Genomic DNA, 17,804 nt, shown 5'->3' with positions numbered 1-17,804 from the left:
CCCAGTTTAGTCATGGGTCATCGTGAGAATCCATGTGTCCTAACCCCATGTCCAGTGCTCTTTCCAATCTAGCACTTCTGGGTTCTGTATCACAATATATCCCAAGTGTTTTAGTTAGCCTTTTCACTTCTGTGACCAAAAGATCTGACAAGAACAATTTTAAGGAGGAAAAGTTTAATCCATAGGTGGTAGACTCCATTCCTTGGGGCCTGGTGTGAAACAGGACATCAACAGAATAGTGTGTGGCAAAGGAGAGCAGCTGGGAACGTGGTACCAGAAGCAGAGAGTTCTCCTCTGACCAGGAACAAAATACATACCCGCATATCACACGCCCCAATGACCCACCTCCTCCAGTCACAGTCTACCTGACTTCAGTTGTCAGTCTTAGGACCCCATCACTTTCTCTAAACCTTCTCATTGTCTCACACATGAGTTTTGGGGGGACATCTCATATCTAAGCCATAATAGCAAGATTTCAACTTTTGGGATACATTTCTAGATTGTTTATTGGTCAGGGAAAGAGGTATATCATTGCTTGCCAGTTCTGAGGTGGAAAGGCTATGGTTAAAATCCCTAGAGACCAAGGCCAATTTGCCACCAGTCCACAGATAAATTCTACCATTTGTTAGGAGCTGTTTTATGCAGGACAGTAATGACATTATTTTCCCCAAACCCAAAGAATTCAATGAAATGTAAAGGGACTAGAACTCAATCAGAGCCAAGCTTTCTTCATATGACAATTTGCAACATGATTTCCCTCTGAGAGAGAAATGAGGAATCATTATTTTCTCTTACCTTTTGGGAGAAAACAATCATAAATAAAAGGTTTAGCATTTTGAACAAGGATTCTTTCCACTGGAATGAAGACTGCAGAGAAAAACAACAATAAGAAAGGTTCAGAGAAAGATAGGATGAGAAATTTATTGAAAATATCAGTAAGAATGGAAATGTTCTTATTTCATACTGGTTTCTCTAAGAAAAGCAAGAAATCCAGTTTAAAATAAATCCATTTGTAGACCATGAGGAATCAGGGGCACCAGGTTGAGAGAAGAGCAGAGGGCTATCAAGTGTGGTGGGGCATTTTGATTCTCCAAAACACATACTGATGGACCAGAGCAGAGGCTCTTCACCCCTGCTCCACTCTGCTGCCTGACATCTCCAGGGTTGTCTGAGGAAGGCTGCCTCCACACTCCTCCTCTTCAGGAGTGTCCTGCAGAGCCTGCTCAAGCACCAGCTTGAGGTTCCGTGACTGCAACTGCTGCCTAAAGGAGCCAACGAAGAAGTAAATGATGGGGTTGGCACAACTGTTAACACAAGAAAAGACAACTGAAACCATATAAAGACAAGTGAATGCATCAAAATCAATTGAAATCCAGTCTGACAGAAACAAATAGATGCCAAAAGGCAGGTCACAGAGGAGAAAAACTAGCACTGTCAGCAGGATGGTCACATACAGCCTGGTCAGTGTTTTATGCCGGAGGCCACACAGGATTCTCCCTAGCAGGGCCAGGCTGGACCCTGAGAAAGTCACAAATAAAAAAATCAGCCATGCAGTTATGATTAAATCAACTTTTATACACCAATCAACTTCACTATCGATAATCAGAGTAGAACAATAGACCATGTCCAGGATGCCCCAAAACATGGACAGGGTCCAGAGTAGGGCACACATGACAGCTGACATGTGTCTAGGGCGGCGACACCTGTACCAGACGGGCCACAGGACTGACAGGCAGCGCTCGGTGCTAATAGCACTGAGTATGCTCAGGCCTGCGATGTAGGAAATGATTCCCCCAGTTCGAAAGATGCCATATGTAGGGACAGAGAAGGGAAGGAACATTTTGATGATGTCCACCAGGAAATCAGTGATTTGGAAGCAGAGAAACAGGAAGTCGGAGGCAGCCAGGTTTAGGATGTAGACAGAGAAGGCGTTCCTGCGCATGCGGAAGCCCAGGAGCCAGAGCACAGCTGCGTTTCCTGCCAGTCCGACCAGGGAAATGATGAGGGCCAACACTGTTGGAATAAGGTTATTCCTGTTGCAAATTGGAGGAAGGTGTTGGTAATGCTGGTAACTTCCATTGGTTGGCGTGGCTTCCGTCCTCCAGACTGTTGTGATGGTTGGATCCAGGCTCTCCATCTCTGCCCTGGTGCCCCTGGGAACAAAACAAGACCCAGTCACTTGTTGCATGAGCTCAGTTTATCAGTCTCACCCTGATACATGGAAATTACTATCTCCATTTTAAAGAGGAGGAAAACAGGATTGCAGAGATGAAGGAACCTACAAAGAGTGGTGGATTCCTGAGATAGGGGTTCAAATCCAATACTCATTGTCTGAAAAGTCTGAGCTCTCCGACCTAAACCTAAATGACATGGAAATAGATTATGATCCAAACACCTCTACTCACAAGATAGAACTAAGGACCAGCACTGCTCAGCCCTGGCCCAGAAGTTTGCTATCAGGTGCAGGAATTGAGACAGACCCAGAGGTTATCACGACATCCCCATGCCTATGAGTGCTCCTTCCGAGGAGAAGAAGACCTGACTTTATGGTCATGAGGGGAATGTGAGCTCTTGGTTGAACAGGAGAGAGGATGGCTAGGTTTAAAAGTACCTTGGTGTGTCAGACATTGAATATAGGATCACTTTTTAATCCCCAGTGCTTAGCTCTGTGTGTGGCCCATGTATTGTCAATACCCATTGAGAAATCAATGAATTAATGAGGAGACTTGCAGTGTTAGGTGATTTGGGGTAAATGGAAAGTAAAATTGGAAATAGAATAAAAGGTTTTGACATGCATATAATGAGATGAAGGAAATATCATTCATTATAATTCTTATTGTGAACAACAGTGGGTATTCACAATTACTTGCACATCCCCCCAAAACTGTTGCTCAGTGCCGATGTGCCTTTGAAGTAAACATTCAAATGACCTTTTCAGCACCTGGAGGCATTTTAGTGCCCAGGGTATGTGTCAGATTTGTGTCTTAGCTGAATTGCTCACCAGTATAGAAGAAGAGGGTGTGAGTATGGGTGAGGTTTGAGAGTCACTGAAAATAAGTATTTTAAATAAGGGGATATCTATCTATGGAGGGCTACTGAATGGTGGGTATAATATATACTTACTCCATTCTCTCCCAGGTGATCCTTATTTACATTTTCTTTGTTGTGGAAAGCTTTTGTGTGAGAGGAGTGTATGTAGTTATACAGAAAGAGTTGACGGACAGGAGTGTAAAAAGACTGCTTAAACAGATATCCACTGAGGACAGAGGACAAGATCATACCCTAATGATTAGTAGGAACTGATTGAGAGTTTACTGGATAATTTCTCTTTGAATTTTCTCAAGAGCTATGAGGTAAGAATTAGCTTTTTTTACCATGGATAGAATCAGAGCAAAACAGAATGAGTAATAGCCCCTTTTTTCCCATAAGGTATAGATTTGAAACCCCAGGTTCTATACTATGGAGCAGTACTTTGGACCCACCACCACTGTGTGTCCATTATATATGAATGAGGGAAAAGCAGAGCAGTAACTTCCAAGTTACATCCCAGACAGTAGTCAAAATTATGGGTGAAATAAAAGCTAATGGATGCAAACTTCAGAAACAGACAGGAAGAGAAGTCAATTTAACAGGGAACAAAAGAGGTAGGTGAAAGTCAGGAAAAGATAAGAAAAATGAGAAGTCCTCTCCTGTCTCATGAAAGTAGCCATGACCTCAGAACAACACAGAGGACTCAGAGGAGCTGGAGACTTCCAAGTAGAAAAAGATCACATTCTCCTCTTTTGACCTGTAGAGGAAACTGAGACAAGAATGCATCCTTTCTGAGTTCTCTTTGAATGACAGTTTCCCCCAGCATTGCTTGACTTGAACAGGAAATAGAGGGAAAAACAGAAGTTCTGCTTGCCAGACTCAAGGCACTTTTCAGTTTATATATGTTTTTAGAGTATGGTATATGGGTCTTTCTCAAGAAACATGAAGCTCTATAAAGCCTATGCTATGTCTATCTTATTTACTACTAAATTCCAATATTCAGCTTGTGTTCTCTACAGATCACCTTTTATAATATTTTCGCTTAAAAAGAAACAGGCTAAAATAGACAAATTTCTAAAATCGCATCTTCAAAAGCAAGTTCAATACAGTTCTCTGGTATCCTGGAGCCCTGTATGATGCTTTGCCATTGTTCTTTGTCCCCAATTTCCCCTTATTTATGTGGTGTTTTCAAATCATTTTTATATGTATAAAGAATCTGAGAGATCACCATGGCTCCAGAGACTGCTAGAGTCTCCTAAAAGTCATATGTCTCTTCTGTAACAGCAATTCTCTGAATTTTAGGTCAGGAAAAGGATCCCATTTTCCATTCAGTTCTGATGCTGATTCTACAATATGATCAAGCACTGACAAATGGACACAAAAACACCATTTGTACCCAGTAGGCAATTATGAATAATAAGGATGTATAATATTACCATCATGGCAGCTTGGGAACTGTAAAATCTCAAGAGCTAATAGATAAAATTTTAAGGACTTTTTGACACTTGCTTTGGAGTTACCATGTCATCTATTCTGGAGAATGTTCCATGGGATGTTTGGATGCATTTCTGTCTTGTAGGTATTGGAAAGACTGTCCTATAGATGTGTCTTAGATCCATTTGGTCTAGGGTGAAGATTTACTTTACTATTCTTTATTGATATTCTCTTCGAATGATCTGTTAATTATTTCAAATGGGATTTTACAGTTCATTACTATTAGCATATTTAAATCTATTTCTCCCTTTAATTGTCTATTAATTAAGTCTATTAATGTTTGATTTGGATATATGGGTGCTTCAATATTGGGTGCTCATAAATTTACAAGTTCTACTGGCTCTTGCTGATCTGATCCCTTTATCATAATATAATGATTTCCTTTTCTCTTTTTGCTTTTGATTAAGTTTGTCTATTTTATCAGATATAGTTTTGACCATTCCTGCTTTTTGGAATTCCACCTGCATGAATTATCTTATTCCATTCTTTCTCTTTCAGTCTATGTACACCCTTAGAGGTGAAGTGAATTTCTTGTGAGTAGTAGATCATTGTGTCTTTTAAAAAAATTCATCAGTCACTTTGTGTGTTTTTATTAGAGAATTACATCCATCTATGTTTAAGGAAATTATTGATAGGCACATTGTAACTACCGCCATTTTGTTAGTTATTTTCTTTCTTTCTTTCTTTCTTTTTTTTTGTGGATTCTTTCTTTTTTTTTCTCCCTTTCTTCCAGTTTTCCTGTGTGACTAAGTGATTTAGTTTTAGTGATTTTAGTGTTTGGTGTTCCAATTTACAACATTCTATATGGTTTCTCTCTTGAGATCTTAATGTAATTATTATTATTAATGTTTTTGTATTTTAGTCTTCATACTAAACAGATGGTTGCTTTACTCACCATGTTTATAACATACTAATAAAACATACTTATAATATTAGAACTTTCTGTATTGTTCTATATAATTTCTCCTACCCATGATTTTTATAACTTTGATGTTTTCCTCTGTCTCCTTGTCATCTATTCCATTCAGTTTGAAAAACTCCCTTCAGCATTTCTTGTAGGGCAGGTCTGGTGCTCATACATTCTTTCTGATTTAGATTTTCTGCGATTGCCTTTATCTCTTCTTCACTTCCAAGGTTAGCTTTGATGTGCATAGTATTCTTGGTCAGTAGTATTTGTCCTTTAGAACTCTGACAATCTCATCCTACTTTCTCTTGGCCTGTAAAGCTTCTTTTGAGAAGTCTACAGTCAGATAAATTAAAACGCCCTTACATGTTACTTATTCCTTTTCTCTTATACTTTGGGAAGCTATCTTTGTGGTTAAGCTTTGAAGGCTTGATTATCATGTCTCGGGGTATACTTGGTCGAGTTGACTGTGACTGGTGACCTTTGACCTTATGGTATTGGATACTTGTACCCATCTGTGGGTTTGGGAAAATTTTCATTTTTATCTGTTTGAATGATCTGTCTGCCTCCTTGGCTTTCTCATGCCCCTCTTGAATCTAAACAACACAAAACATTATTCTTTAAGGCTGTCACAAAGTTCTCATAAGTTTTCTCATTCCTCTTCATTTTTTTGCCTTTTTCTCAGTTAATTATGTCCTACCATACAGCCTAAATTTGAGTTCACTCATTTTGATTGTTTAATCTACTCTGCTATTTATGCCTTGTGTTGTGTTTTAAAATTTTACTAAGTGTGCTTTTCAGTTCAAAGATTTGTTTGATTTAAAAAAAAATCACTTCAATCTCTCTGTTCTCTGAATGAGTCTCGAATTGTTCCTCTGTGCTTTTTTGAAGCTTGCTCAGTTTTTTTAAATACAGCTATTTGAATTCTCTGTCCTACTTATCAGTTTGCACATGTTGGTAACCTTATGGTTGTTTTCTGGCATTTGGTGTTGTTCATTAGGTGAAATCATGGTTCTCTGAGAGTCCTGTTGTTATTTATTTATTTTTTTATTTGTACTGGAAATTGAACCAGAGGTGTTAACGATATCCAAGCACATACTCTACCTTCCACCCTTCCTGACAGTTTTTGGTCCTCCTTGGCTTTCATGGTCTGCATATTGAAGGGTTGAGTATTTATTCCAGTTTTCACAATTTGACATTGTGCCTATTCTCCAGAAATTCTAATCAGCCTGCTTCTTTTTTGAGTCCGTGGTTAATTTTCCTCTTTCATAACTAGATAACACCCTCATTCCAGGTTTGTGATTTTGCTGTTTGTGTGTTGTTGCTGTTTCATCCCTAGAGGATGGTTTAAGCTTTTCCAAAAACCACAGTTGGTGTGTTCTGAATGATCTAGGGGAGTGCCTAAAAGGTATAATTTGTCTTCACAGTCTTCTGCTGGATATCATGTAGGTATAGATAACTTGTTTGGTCAACAATATGTAGTTCACTACTGTGAAATTCTCTCCAGCTCTGTGCATCTCTATAGAGGACCAGCTCCACGCTCCTATTCAAAAACTTGGCTCCTACCTCCCTTTTCTGTCCCCAGACAGAAAATTATTCATCCTTTGTTTGTATTGCCTACATTGGGCATGAGGGAGTGAGTAATCCTGTGGCCCTCTGATGCCACCATGCTGGAACACACTCAGAGTGCACAGCCCACTTAAAATAGTGTGGCGCAGGTGTACTCAGGAACCATGCTCTCATAGACTGCTTGCTGCTGTGGTACAGTCAAGGCTGAGACCCATACAACTATCCATTGGTGATTCTGGCCAGGATGCAAGTCAGATCAACTGAGCCACATAACTGCTTGGTAACAGGGCAGGTCCACATACCTATCTACGGATACCTGCCAGAAGACAGGGTATATAAGGATCTACCCAGTGATAGCTGTCACTGGCCCAACTCTGAGTTCCAAGACAAGGTCCTATGCTTACTACTCTGTGTTAATCCCCAGTGCATGGAGATTTTGCTTCCTTCTGTGCACCCTGAGGTTGGGGGAGTGGATAAAGGAAACATTCCTTTGACTGATTCAAAACTGGGTCATGACTGAGTATCACAGCTTTAAGGACCTTCAAAGTCTTGGAGGTGCATCCCAGGCCCACTGGTGAGATTTATGGCCATGCTGGCCAAAATGCAGGTCTGTCCATCTAGGGCAAATATCTCTGCCTGGTGCCAGGGAAAGTCTCCACTGTGTCTGCAAAATTTCACCAGGAACAGGAATATTTTATTCCTGTCTAAAACTGTGTTTCACTGCAGAGTGGCTGGCACTGAACTCTAAGTGAAAGTCCTGTGCTCATTTTGCTACTCTTACCTCCCTGCAGGTGGAGTCTGCTGCTGAGATTGGGGGAGGGTGGTGGAGACAGTTGCTTGGCCTCCTGGCTAATGCAGGTCCAGAATATCAGTCCTTAGATACTGGCCTGGAGGCAGGGGCTGTGTGCTCTGTCTGGCAGGATGTTCGACTGTGATGGAGCTGGTGTTGGGTTTCAAGTCTAAGGCCTGAAATTAATTTCTTCTCCCTCTTCCAAATGGTGGGCATTTTCCTTCCCAGAGTTTGAAGGAAGGTTGACATGGACAACTCTTTCCTTCCTGCCTTCCTTAATGGAACTTATTATTACACTAAAACCAGTCTCTCCCCTGGTTTCCTTAGCTCCTGTGGATGTACTTCAGTGAAGGAAGAGCTATTCAAATTGGCATCTCTGTGGGAGATGATTACTTACTCCCACAATATATTTAATTTTTTATATTTATGTTCTTTAAGTTCACTGAACTTTTGTAGAGGACTTTTCTGAATTTTTTTTGTTTGTCACATTTTAGATATTCCATTGTTTAGCGTTCATTGTTTGGACTTTGTAGTTTCTGTTGGAGGTATTATAATTTCCTGAGTCTTTATAATCTCTCTCTCTCTCTCTCTCTCTCTCTCTCTTTCTCTGATGTTTGTACATCTGTGTAGACAGTCATCTTTGATGTTCTTTGGCAGGAAAAGACCTTTAGTATGTAGTCTAGCTTAGGATTTGGATAGGCAGCTGCTAATGTCCTTAGGTGAGCAGAGAACATTCTCACTTTTTCTACGTGGCTGGAATAGTGCCTTTTCTGTAGGTCAGCTAGGGTAGAGGACTCTGTTATTTTTCAAGATCAATGGCTGAGATCTGCCATCAGCTCAGCTGCTGGATGTGAACTACAATTGGGTCAGATCTCACTGGGCCACAGAGTATATTCCTGGTCAGAAAATACAATTATTTGGGTCCATCAGTTCAAAAGTTTGCAAGAGAAGACTTAAGGTTAAGTGGATAAAGAGGGACTCTAATTAACATTCTTGGTAAGTAACTTTGAATTCCCTCACTCTTAACCTTGAGAGAGCCAAAGTCACTGAGAGGGAGCTTCATTTCTCCTGTGTTCTATTCCTTGGGTCCTAGAGCTTCCTGAGAACTCCACCCCAATGTGGACATAAATGGAGAGGAAAAACATAGTGACTTTAGAATTAAGTTCTTGATAAAGACTTACCTTTCCTCCATTCTTCCTGATGGATGTGGCAAGCTGGCCTGTGTTGAAGGGAAGAGCCTCTGGATTGACAGTTGCTGAAGGATACCTCTCTGCCTCTAGAAGAAGTGCCTCCTGGAACTAGAGGGAAGTTTGGTGCCTGCAAGAGTCTTATCGAGATGCTGGACAGCCCAGTGGTTTCCTGTGCAGAGACCTGCTGGACAGTGAGAGTATGGAGTCTGTTGTGTCAGGTTCATCATGAGAGGTTTCTAAAACACTTGATGTGGCACTAGTCCTATCTCTTCAACCTCTGCCTCTACCCACCACATCCTGCACTCCTTCCTTTAAATGATTGCTGTTTTGGAGCCTCTTGCTGCTACCTGCCAAGCAATGCCATGCTGGAGGACTTTCCAACTAAAGCAGTAATAGGTACATGTTTCTAACTTCTTTCCCAATGCCACAGAAGTATATCAAATAAAAAGTGAATGGCTTCCTAAACCCCATTTTCTAGAAGCAACAATGTGTTAGTTTTTGTTTTTATATCTTTTTTAGGTAAGATTACATTTTGGGGGCCAGAGTGTAGCTCAGTGTTAAAGCACTTGCCTAGCATGTATGGAGCCTGGGTTCAATTCCCAGCCCTGAAAAAAGAGTGAATTAGATATAACTGCTCTATATTATATATGAATGCATGACCAGTGTAACTCCACATCATGTACAACCACAAGAATTGGATCCTAATTGAAATGAGTTATACTTCATGTATGTGTAATATGTCAAAATACATTCTACTGTCTTATATCTGAAAGCAACAACAAAAAAATGAAAGAAAGATGACATTTTTGAATAGTAAATATTTTCGTTTCCATTTTTAAATCAGTTTCTGTTTACAAGTGTATGTCTATTCCCCCTATGAAGTGTAAAGAAGGTGGAGTCATAGGAACAGGCTTGCAGGGAGTGGGAGATGGATTTACCATATGGGGTTTTGCTTGGATAATTGGCAGGGGGGAGTGTGGTGAGAAGATGAAGAATGTGTGTGTAAGGCAGTAATTGTAATAACAGGTTCTGGAACCTACAGCTTGTAAGCATGTAGGTAAGGGAGAGGTTGTCAGTGAGATATATCAGGTCAAGAGACTGGAACCAATGTGGATGGAGTGGTAAGTTATCCTGAGTCTCCCAGGAAAATCATGGTCCAGATCAGAGATAAGGGCCAGGGAGGGTGATCTCAAAACTGAGACCTTGGGGTCCCACCAGTGTGGGCAATGACAAAATGCAGAACTGGATTGTTAGAATGGAGTGGGCAGCAGGGCTAAAGGGAGGAGGTGTCAAGAAGACAGGTGAGGATGCCGGATTGACTATCCTGGTGGATATTGATGATACCACAGATGAGGACAAGATTGATGCTGGAAAAGTCCTGAAAGTAGACATTTAGACTATGGAATAATACAGTAAGCATCCAAAAACACACCAGCAACATTGAACATATTTTAATTTTTTTGTCACTGATTTGCTTTAAAAACAAATACATAAGACTACAGATACAACAAATGACACAACGTTATAGCATCTCTTGGTGGCTCTGCTTAGATTCTGAAATCAGTGTGTATTAGTCTCTTACATGTGTAACAGGATGTTAGAAATACAAGTAACTAAAAATCAAGTTTCTATAGAAAATACATTTTAAAAAGAATTTAAACATTACTCTCAGAACTTACAACATACTTGTAATATGTTATAAAACATATTACCTATTACTTAGTGAAACTAATAAGTAATTAGTAACAGTAATTAGTAACTTATTACTAATAAATAAGAAGTAAAACTAAGTAGTTCTAAATAAGAACTGATTTAGAGAAGAAAACACAAGAAGTTTATTTGTTTAGAGAGGGATATATTTATTCTCAGTTATTCTGTTTTCAGACACTTCCTCTGAGAAAACCCAGGCAAACCAGATTAATGGAAATGCATTCGATGACACTGAGGCATCACTGAGGCATTTCGGGGGCTGAGAGGCGAGCAGACAGCTGTCAAGTGTGACTGGGTCGAGTTCACTTGCAAAGCCACTTCTGTTGACTGGGGCAGTGGCTCTTCAGCACTGCTCCACTCTGCGTCCTGGCATCTCCAGGGTTTCCTGAGAACAGATGCTTCTACATCCATCCAGCTCCCCAGTGTCACAGAGTCCTTGGAAGAAGCATCTGTAGGGTCTGCTGCTTCAGCCACTGCCTGAAGGAGCCAAAGAAGAAGTAACTGATGGGCTTGCTCAGCTATCTCAGGGTGGGATAAGCACAGTGCAAGGAAGTCACAAAAGAATGAAGCAAACTCAGTTTGAACCCACAGCCCAGGGAACCTTTGGATGCCATCAGGCAGGTGGCAAGAGAGGAAGACTAGGACCAGACACAGGATGGCACACAGAACCAGGTCAGTTACATCTCTGGAACCACAGGGGAACCTGACCAGCATGGTGACTCTGGATCCAGAAGGAACCACAAATAAGAACATTGCAATGTGCTGATGAAGGAACAGAATGCTTGACATCAAATAAAATCAGAATACCCAATAGGGAGCCACAGAAGTTCCCTTACATGATGCTCAGCAACCAGGCCAGGACCTTGAGCAGGTCGCACCAGCTAAGATGTACTTCAGGTGGTGGCAGTGGTACCGGATGGGTCAAGGACAGAGAGGTAGCACCAGTAATGGTGTTGATCATGCTGAGGCCTGAAATGTGGGTAAAGCTTATCAGTGTGATGTAGATGCAGGGATGGAGGTGGAAATGGAGATGGGATGGAAGCAGTTGAAGGTTTCTCAGGTTCATTTATAATCTGATTGCACAGGGGGAGGAAATCAGACTTGACCAGGTTGAGAATGAACATTGAGGTGGTGTTCCTGTGATGTGGAAGCCCTGGAGGGAGAGCACAGCCTTGTGTCCTGCCAGTGCAGAGAGGGCTGCATTGAGTTTTAGAAGGCCAGGATCAGGGTCTTCATCTTGAGATTTCTTTGGGGAATGCTTTTATTTTATTTTATTTTGTCTGTGCTCTTTTCCACATTCCACATTATGAGAGCTTGGGTGAAAGTAGAGTTGGTCGTGCAGATTTCATCTGGGTAACATGGACCAACTTCCAGGTAGTTGAACAGTATCTGCAGATTGACGGAGTAACTGGTACTTCTTCTAAACCTCAATAGCCATAGGAGACAAGCCCTATTATCATTCCCAACTTGCCTACCAGAAGACAGAGGCACTAGGAGATCGAGTGGTTTGATCCTTGCTTCATTCCCAAATGTGACAGGATCAGGGATTCATCCCACATGTCTGTGTCAGAGCCCTTGCCCTTCAGCCCTGAAGCTCTACTGCTAGTTCATGTGCCTACTGCACATGAGCAGAGCATGAAGGCTGAAACCTTTACTCTCAGTGATGTAGAAATGGCAAAAGGAATAGGTGAATTTTGGAAACTTCGAGTAAGAACAATTCATTTAATATGTAAACCAGAGGAGTCGGGTGGAGGGTAACAGAGAACAGACTCTGAAGCTCAGGTGTCCATTTCTGTCTTTGAAAAGTCCTACTGAGTCCAGACTGCCCAGGACTCAACAGAGCAGGAGGATCCTGGTGGAAGAAGGAAGGGTCCTCTGTGCATTAAGACTGAAGGCATCCATCACACACTCTCAGTTCCTGCAGCTCTGCATGATCCCAGGAGAATGTGAAGGAAAATCACAGTCTCTGTTATCTTCCTCCATGTTTCCTTGATATTTTTATTTCTGGTGCTAGACACAGGTTACAGTGCTATTTTTTTAAGCATGTATATATATATATATATGTATTTTTTTTTTCTTTCTAAGCTACAGAGGTGATTTCTGAAAGTTTATGAAGCAAATGGACTGCTAAGGTGAAAATGGAATCCTGGGCTTTTCAGAGGTCCCTTTCTTCCTACCCAAAGTCCTCTCTGCAGAGGGCAAAACTAGAAGGCTGAGACTGAATCAGACTCTAGAAGTTTTTTGTTTAGTCTGCAACTAATTCGAAGCATTTGTCATTCTTACAAAGCACTTCAAGTAAAAATTCATATTTATAAAGAATTAACAGAATATTGGATTATATCATTATATGACAGTTTGCAAATGGAGATGGGCAGCAGTTGGCCCCTTGAGGCTGGGTGTGTCCAGTTTGCCATAGCCCACGCTCTAAACCTCATCTAAGGCTAAATTTTGCTTGTCATTTGCAGCATTTTTGCTTTGTTGTTTTTCTCGAAGGGGAAAGTCACCACTTCCTGTGACATTTCTAAGATATCTCTTATCTGATTCATCTTGCTTCTGTTCCCTGGCCTCTGTGAATTTTTGAATTGTGATTGTATTCCTTCCCCTCCAAAGCACACATTCCTCATTTGTAAAGTGAAGCTTGTGAATAAGATAATTCCAAGGGCCTTTCTCCTTCTGGCTCCCACATTTTCCCATCCAAGTCTGAACTTCAGAAATGAGTTGTGCTCCTGACAATGCTTACTTGTTTTGCAAATGATTTAGAGGAATTCCCTACCCTTTGCTCTTTTGACCTTGGATTATGGCATAACTGTGCCCTTGGCCAGTTTATCCTTTGGAGCTTATCGTGGGCCTTTAATTTATTAAAAAAATTAAAAAGAAATCTTTTTAGTTACGTTACAACACCAGGATACATCTTGACATAATCACAAAAGCATGGATTGGTCTTTGACTTTGAACAAAATTAGAACTTTGAACAATGCAGCATAGCTGCTAGGATGTCAGAAACTGAAGAAGGTGCCTGAAGACCAGCCCAACAAAGTATCTATTTATTTTTTCTTCCCATCTTTCCTCTCTTCCTCCCTTCCTCCCTCCCTCCCTTCTTTTCTCTCTTTTGAGCAAAGATATCACAATGAATAAACCCTTCTATAAAGACCAGTCTTCATCTTCAACAGAGTTTAGAATGTTCTAAAGCTAAAGGGTTATTTTGAAAGAGCACCTCCCACCATTTACACAGTTAAATAGTGAAATAACTTTTGGGGTTTTAATCTAGCCAGTGCAAACATATAATCATTTGAACTGGAACAAATAATATATTTCTCTGTGGGTCTCAGATTCCCCATATGAAAAAAGAGAAGACTGGAGAAAAGACTGGATGCTCCTATAGTTACTGTAGCCTTAACATTTTACAAGGAGATGGCCCGATCTTAGAGAGTGAGGCAGCACCAGCATGTAATTACTGTACCACTCCAATTCTATATCAGCAAGGTCTTGGGATCCCTTCCCCTCAAAGCTGTACCCTGCAGCTATAGGTCTCTTGCCTCTGGGTCTCCTCTGGCTGCCCAATAAGCAATAATAAATCAGGGATTTCTATCTACCTGTTTCACTAGATGCAATTTACCTCAAGTATTTGCCATGCCTGGAAATTTCCCTTTTCAAATAGTTTCTTTGTTTTAGAAAGGGTCAAAATGTTTTTAATTATTTCCTGTCTTCTGCTTTTGGTGTTGATTTGTTCTTCTTCTTCTAGGGCTTTGGTATGTAATGTTAGGTCATTTATTCATTGACATTCTATTCTTTTAATAAAAGAGCTAAATGCAATGAAGTTAACTCTTAGCACTGCCTTCATAGTGTCTCAGAGATTTTTACATGTTGTATCGCTATTCTCATTTATCTCTTAAGTATTTTTAAAATTTTGTCCCTGATTTCTTCTGCTATCCATTCACCATTCAATAGTGTATTATTTAATCTCCGGTGTTAAAGTAGCTTCTATTTTTTATTTTATCATTGATTTCTAATTTCATTCCAGTATGATCTGATAGAATGCAGGGTATTACCTCTAATTTTTTGTATTTGCTAAGAGTTTATTTGTGGCATAAGATATGGTCTATTTTAGAGAAAGATCTGTGTGCTGCTGAGAAGAAAGTGTATTTGCTTGTTGATGGATGAAAATCAGAGCTGAAATCAATGAAACTGGAACAGAAGAAACAATTCAAAAAGTGACAAAACAAAAAGTTGGTTCTTGGAAAAAATAAATGAAATTGATAAACCCTTAGCTACACTAATGAAGAGAAAAAAGAGAAAACTCAAATTGCTAAAATTTGTGATGGAAAAAGAAATATAATGATGGATGTTACTGAAATACAGAAGATAATCAGAAACTATTTTGAAAATTTATATAATACAATAGACGTCAACAAATTTCTAGAGACAAATGACCTACCAAAACTGAAGCAGGAGGACATATGTGATTTAAACAAATCAAGTTCTTGCACTGGAATAGAGGACACCATCAAAAGTCTACCAATCAAGAATGCCCAGGACCAGAGGGATTCTCAGCTGAGTTCTAGAAGACCTTCAAAGAAGAATTAACACCAATACTCCTCAAGTTATTACATGAAATAGAAAAAAGAGAGAACTCTTCCAAATTCATTCTATGAAGTATTACCACCCTGATTACCAAAACCCAGGACACATCAAGGAAAGAAAACTATAGACCAATATCCCTGATGAGCATTGTTGTAAGAATTCTCAATAAAATTCTGACAAATGGCACACAAAAACATATTAAAAACATAGTGCACCATGATTAAGCGGAGTTCATTCCAGGGATGCAGGGTTGTTTTGATGTATGGAAATCAATAAACATAATTCATCCTAACAATACACTTAAAAACAAGAATCATTTGATCATCTCAATAGATGCAGAAAAAGCACTTGACAAAATACAGTACCCCTTCATGCTCAAAACACTAGAAAAACTAGGGATAGTAGGTACATACCTCAACAGTGGAAAAGTTGTCTATGCTAAGCCCAAGGCCAACATTCTAAATGGAGAAAAATTGAAAGCATTCCCTCCAAGAACTGGAAAAAGATAAGGATGCCTTTTTCACTACTTCTATTCAACATTGTCCTTGAAACTGTAGCCAGTGCAAGTAGAAGAAAGAAACTAAAGGTACAGGAATAGGTAAAGAACTGAAACTATCACTATTTACTGATGACATGATTCTATATTTAGAAGACCCAAAAAACTCCACCAGAAAATGTCTAGAACTAATAAATGAATTAAGCAAAGCAGCAGGATAACACTCATAAATCTAATGCATTTCTATATCTAAGTGATAGATCTGCTGCAAGAGAAATTAGGAAAACTACCCCATTCTCAATAGCCTTCAAAACAAAACAAAACAAACAAAACAACAACAACAACAACAACAACAAACCCCAACATTTGGAAATCAATCTAACAAAAGAGGTGAAATACCTTTTCTTTTTTCTATATTTAAATATTTAATAGAGATATTAAAATAATTGTTACATTTCCTCATTGCTGAAGCCATGTATGCCTTTTGTACATTTTTTTTTACAAATGGGATACATGTTGTTTCTCTATTTGTACATGGAGTAAAGGCATACCATTTGTGTAATCATAAATTTACATAGGGTAGTGTTGTTTGATTCATTCTGTTATTTTTTTTACCTTCCCTCCCACCCCTCCCACCCCTCCAACCCCTCTTTTCCCTCTATGCAGTTCTTCCTTCCTCCATTCTTACCACCCTCCTTATCCCTAACCCTAAACTTAACCCTAACCCTAACGCTAACCCCTCCAACCCCCCATTATATGTCATCATCCACTTATCAGTGAGATCATTCGTCCTTTAGTTTTTTGAGATTGGCTTATCTCACTTAGCATTATAATCTCCAATTTCTTCCATTTGCCTGCAAATGCCATAATTTTATCATTCTTCATGGCTGAGTAATATTCCATTGTATATATATGCCACACTTTCTTTATCCATTCATCAACTGAAGGGCATCTAGGTTGGTTCCACAATCTGGCTATGGTGAATTGAGCAGAAATGAACATTGATGTGGCTGTATCTCTGTAGTATGCTGATTTTAAGTCCTTTGGGTATACGCCAGGGAGTGGGATAGCTGGGTCAAATGGTGATTCCATTCCAAGCTTTCTGAGGAATCTCCATACTGCTTTCCAGAGTGACTGCACTAATTTGCAACCCCACCAGCAATGTCTGAGTGTACCTTTTCCCCCACATCCTCGCCAACACCTATTGTTGCTTGTGTTCTTGATAATCACCATTCTAATTGGGGTGAGATGAAATCTTAGGGTAGTTTTGATTTGCATTTCTCTTATTACTAGAGAAGTTGAACATTTTTTCATATATCTGTTGATTGCTTGTAGATCTTCTTCTGTGAAGTGTCTGTTCATTTCCTTAGCCCATTTGTTGATTGGATTATTTGTATTCTTGTTGTAGAGTTTTTTGAGTTCTTTATAGATTCTGGAAATTAGCGCTCTATCTGAAGTATGAGTGGCAAAGATATTCTCCCACACTGTAGGTTCTCTCTTCACATTACTGATAGTTTCCTTTGCTGAGAGAAAGCTTTTTAGTTTGAATCTATCCCAGTTGTTGATTCTTGCTTTTATTTCTTGTGCTATGGGAGTCCTGTTAAGGAAGTCTGATCCTAAGCCAACAAGTTGAAGGTTTGGACCTACTTTTTCTTCTATAAGATGCAGGGTCTCTGGTCTGATTCCAAGGTCCTTGATCCATTTTGAGTTGATTTTTGTGAAGGGTGAGAGATAGGGGTTTAATTTCATTCTGTTGCATATGGTTTTCCAGTTTCCCCAGCACCATTTGTTGAAGAGGCTATCTTTTCTCCATTGCATGTTTTTGGAACCTTTGTCTAGTATGAGAAAATTGTATTTATTTGGGTTTGTGTCCCTGTCCTCTATTCTGCACCATTGATCTACCTGTCTATTTTTGTTACTATTGCTTTGTAGTAGAGTTGAAAATCTGGTATTGTGATACCCACTGCTTCGCTCTTTCTACTGAGGATTGCTTTAGCTATTCTGGGTTTCTTATTCTTCCAGATGAATTTCATAATTGCT

General features: G+C 39.8%; 1 protein-coding gene across 1 annotated transcript in view; it reads right to left on the bottom strand.

The window, feature by feature from the left end:
• Positions 1-923: 923 nt before the first annotated feature.
• LOC124959920 (mas-related G-protein coupled receptor member X1-like) overlaps positions 924-17,804 on the bottom strand; it is a 31,830-nt gene continuing 14,949 nt past the window's right edge. The window contains exons 2-3 of the mRNA XM_047518400.1: positions 8,969-9,158; positions 924-2,153 (exon numbers count right to left, since the gene is read on the bottom strand). Coding sequence (XP_047374356.1) covers positions 1,127-2,153; positions 8,969-8,979 — 1,038 coding nt within the window. The 5' untranslated portion in view covers positions 8,980-9,158 and the 3' untranslated portion in view covers positions 924-1,126. The remainder of the gene's footprint in view (positions 2,154-8,968; positions 9,159-17,804) is intronic.

The sequence above is a fragment of the Sciurus carolinensis genome, chromosome 11 (genome assembly GCF_902686445.1).
Source record: "Sciurus carolinensis chromosome 11, mSciCar1.2, whole genome shotgun sequence".
Taxonomy (NCBI): Eukaryota; Metazoa; Chordata; class Mammalia; order Rodentia; family Sciuridae; genus Sciurus; species Sciurus carolinensis.
The sequence above is the reverse complement of the archived record's forward strand: the minus strand, read 5'-3'. Positions and strand labels throughout refer to the sequence as shown.